General features: G+C 63.0%; 1 protein-coding gene across 1 annotated transcript; it reads left to right on the forward strand.

Annotated features, from left to right (window-relative positions):
* Window positions 1-361: 361 nt before the first annotated feature.
* On the forward strand, window positions 362-2,276 carry PTF1A (pancreas associated transcription factor 1a). Its single transcript, XM_043562058.1, has 2 exons — window positions 362-1,321; window positions 1,716-2,276. The coding sequence occupies exons 1-2, from the start codon at window positions 538-540 to the stop codon at window positions 1,916-1,918; spliced, it is 987 nt and encodes a 328-aa protein (XP_043417993.1). The 5' UTR covers window positions 362-537; the 3' UTR covers window positions 1,919-2,276.
* Window positions 2,277-2,946: the final 670 nt, after the last annotated feature.

A 2,946-nucleotide genomic window follows, 5' to 3' on the forward strand; every position in this document is an offset into this window, starting at 1 on the left:
GAGACGAGCGGCGGGCGCCAAGGGCCGCAGGGACCCCCGGAGGCCCGTGCCCCGCAGGCGCTCGTCGGAGGAGCGGGCGGGGAGGGACGCGAGGGACCCCGGGCCGCGCGAGCCCCGCCCCCTCTTCGCCCCGGGAGCTCCCACTGGGAGCGAAGCCGCCCGGGCCCCGGCGCCGCCGACGGGGCCTCCCTGCCCCCCCTCCCGCCGGCACCCCGCACTCGGTGATTGGCTGGCGCCGCGGGTCCCTGGCACGCGCCTGTGGATGTAGTTATAAGAATCCTCGCGTGCCGGCCCTCGGCTTCAGCAAGTCGGCCACGGCCCTCCCCGGCGCAGCGCGGGCGCCCGCCAGAGCCGAGCGGCCGCGGACACTCCAGGGAGGCCGGGGGGCGGGCGGCGGGCGGCGGGCGGGCAGCGCTCACCGCCTCTGGCGCACCAGCCCGGAGGGAGGGGGCTGCCTCTCGAGCCAGAACTGCAACGTCAAACATCCCGGGAACCACCTCAGCCGCCCCCCGCCCCGGGCCCGCGGCGGCACGGAGCATGGACGCGGTGCTGCTAGAGCACTTCCCCGGGGGCCTGGACGCCTTCCCGTCTCCTTACTTTGACGAGGAGGACTTCTTCACCGACCAGTCCTCTCGGGACCCGCTGGAGGACGGCGATGAGCTGCTGGCGGACGAGCAGGCGGAGGTGGAGTTCCTCAGCCACCAGCTGCACGAGTACTGCTACCGCGACGGGGCGTGCCTGCTGCTGCAGCCCGCGCCCTCGGCGGCCCCGCACGCGCTCGCCCCGCCGCCCTCGGGGGGCCCCGGCGAGCCGGAGGACGGCGGCGGCGGCTACTGCTGCGACGCAGGGGCGCCCCCCGGCGGCTTCCCCTACTCGCCCGGCTCGCCGCCCGCGTGCCTGGCCTACCCGTGCGCGGGGGCGGCCGTGCTGTCCCCCGAGGCCCGGCTGCGCGGCCTGAGCGGGGCGGCGGCGGCGGCGGCGGCGCGGCGGCGGCGGCGGGTGCGCTCCGAGGCCGAGCTGCAGCAGCTGCGGCAGGCGGCCAACGTGCGCGAGCGGCGGCGCATGCAGTCCATCAACGACGCCTTCGAGGGGCTGCGCTCCCACATCCCCACGCTGCCCTACGAGAAGCGCCTCTCCAAGGTGGACACGCTGCGCCTGGCCATCGGCTACATCAACTTCCTCAGCGAGCTGGTGCAGGCCGACCTGCCGCTGCGCGGCGGCGGCGCGGGCGGCGGCGGGGGGCCGGGAGGCGGCGGGCGCCTGGGCGGGGACAGCCCGGGCAGCCAGACCCAGAAGGTCATCATCTGCCATCGGGGCACCCGTAAGTGCGTCCGCAGCCCAGCTCGGGGAGACGGGGACGGGCACGGGAAGGTCCCGGAGGGGCTGGGTGAACGGACCCACCGGCCGAGCGACGGACAGTTAGAGGGTCCGTCGGCACCGGCGACCTTGAGCACGAGTTGGCGTTCGGCAGGGTCCTTCTGCCACTTGACCGCGGCTGGGAGGGCGTGCGTCTCCGGCAGATTTGCAGCTCCAGGGATTCCGGGGAGTGGGCGCTGTGGGGCTCGAGGGGTGGAGGAAGCGGGGTCGTTGTAATAAAACCTAAGACGCGCCCGTTCGGCCGAGGCGCCCAGGACGGGATCCTAAAGGACCAGAGAGGGCATCGCTGGGAATACAGTTGGACGTTCATGGTCTGTTTTCTCTTCTCGCCTCCTCAGGGTCCCCCTCCCCCAGCGACCCGGATTATGGCCTCCCTCCCCTGGCAGGACACTCCCTCTCATGGACTGATGAGAAGCAACTCAAAGAACAAAATATTATCCGAACAGCCAAAGTGTGGACCCCAGAGGACCCCAGAAAACTCACCAGCAAATCTCCCTTCAACAACATAGAAAACGAACCGCCTTTTGAGTTTGTGTCCTGAGAAGCCCCAGACCCGCCTGAGGATCTGATTCTGTCTCTGTGCATATTGTACATGTAAATATCAATAATGTAATTTAAGAATCACATTTTTCTAAAGGCAATCAACTGTTTGTTATTTATCTATTTATTATCCTGTCGAGTTAATGAAATAGACGATCTCTTTTTAAGTGTATAATTTATATAATTTATCCTGATTTTCTGAAAATATGCAATAGCCTGTGATTCCCCCCCCCTCCCCCCCAGCACCTTTGGCAGAACTCTGCGTTGTTGGAAGAACTCTGGCCGGACAACTTCATGCTAATTTATTGCCAGATATGGTTTATTTCTAAGCGATGTTAATAAATGCTATTTACACTTTTTTCTAAAAGTTACTTGTCTAATACATGAGGGGGGTAGCTTTTTAAAAAGAAGAGTGAACTTTGTAAAAGATAACTGAACCAGCCATGCAAAATGTAGCTATCTAGCAAGAAACCACCTTTCAGTTAGATTTAGCTGACAGTGGGTAAGAGGGTTAGGCCCCACCTGTCTGAGAGGGCCCCTTATCTGCATCCCTTGCCCTAAATAGTAACTTTGGCCTATATTTATCCTACCCTCCAAACACCCTATGAGGCAAATGGTCATGGCGTATTTATTATTCCCATTTCTCAGAGGGGAAAGCGAGGGCTCAGAGACGATGTTTGACTCACCCAAGGTCACCTTGCCCTGTCTCACCGTAGTGCTTGAAGCGAGCGAGTTGGGTCCAGTGGGAACAAAAAGCTAGTTTCTGGGCTGGCTGAGGGAGGGGGTCATGGTGCTTCCGCGGGCTGGGGAGGAAGAGGTGCTCGTGAGCTCCCCGGTGACCCATCCCTCCTGTAGTTACAGGATCAGGTATGTGGACCCGAGTACTCCTTTCAAGGGAGACGGGGTAGAGCAGGACGCTGACGTCGGGAGACCCCTCGGATGCCTCCCAACACAATCCAGGGTCTTTTAGGTAAGGCGAGGAGACGGGCCGCTCCTCCGGCACTTCTGCAAAAGTTACTTTTGAAATTG

The sequence above is a fragment of the Prionailurus bengalensis genome, chromosome B4 (genome assembly GCF_016509475.1).
Source record: "Prionailurus bengalensis isolate Pbe53 chromosome B4, Fcat_Pben_1.1_paternal_pri, whole genome shotgun sequence".
NCBI classification, from domain to species: domain Eukaryota; kingdom Metazoa; phylum Chordata; class Mammalia; order Carnivora; family Felidae; genus Prionailurus; species Prionailurus bengalensis.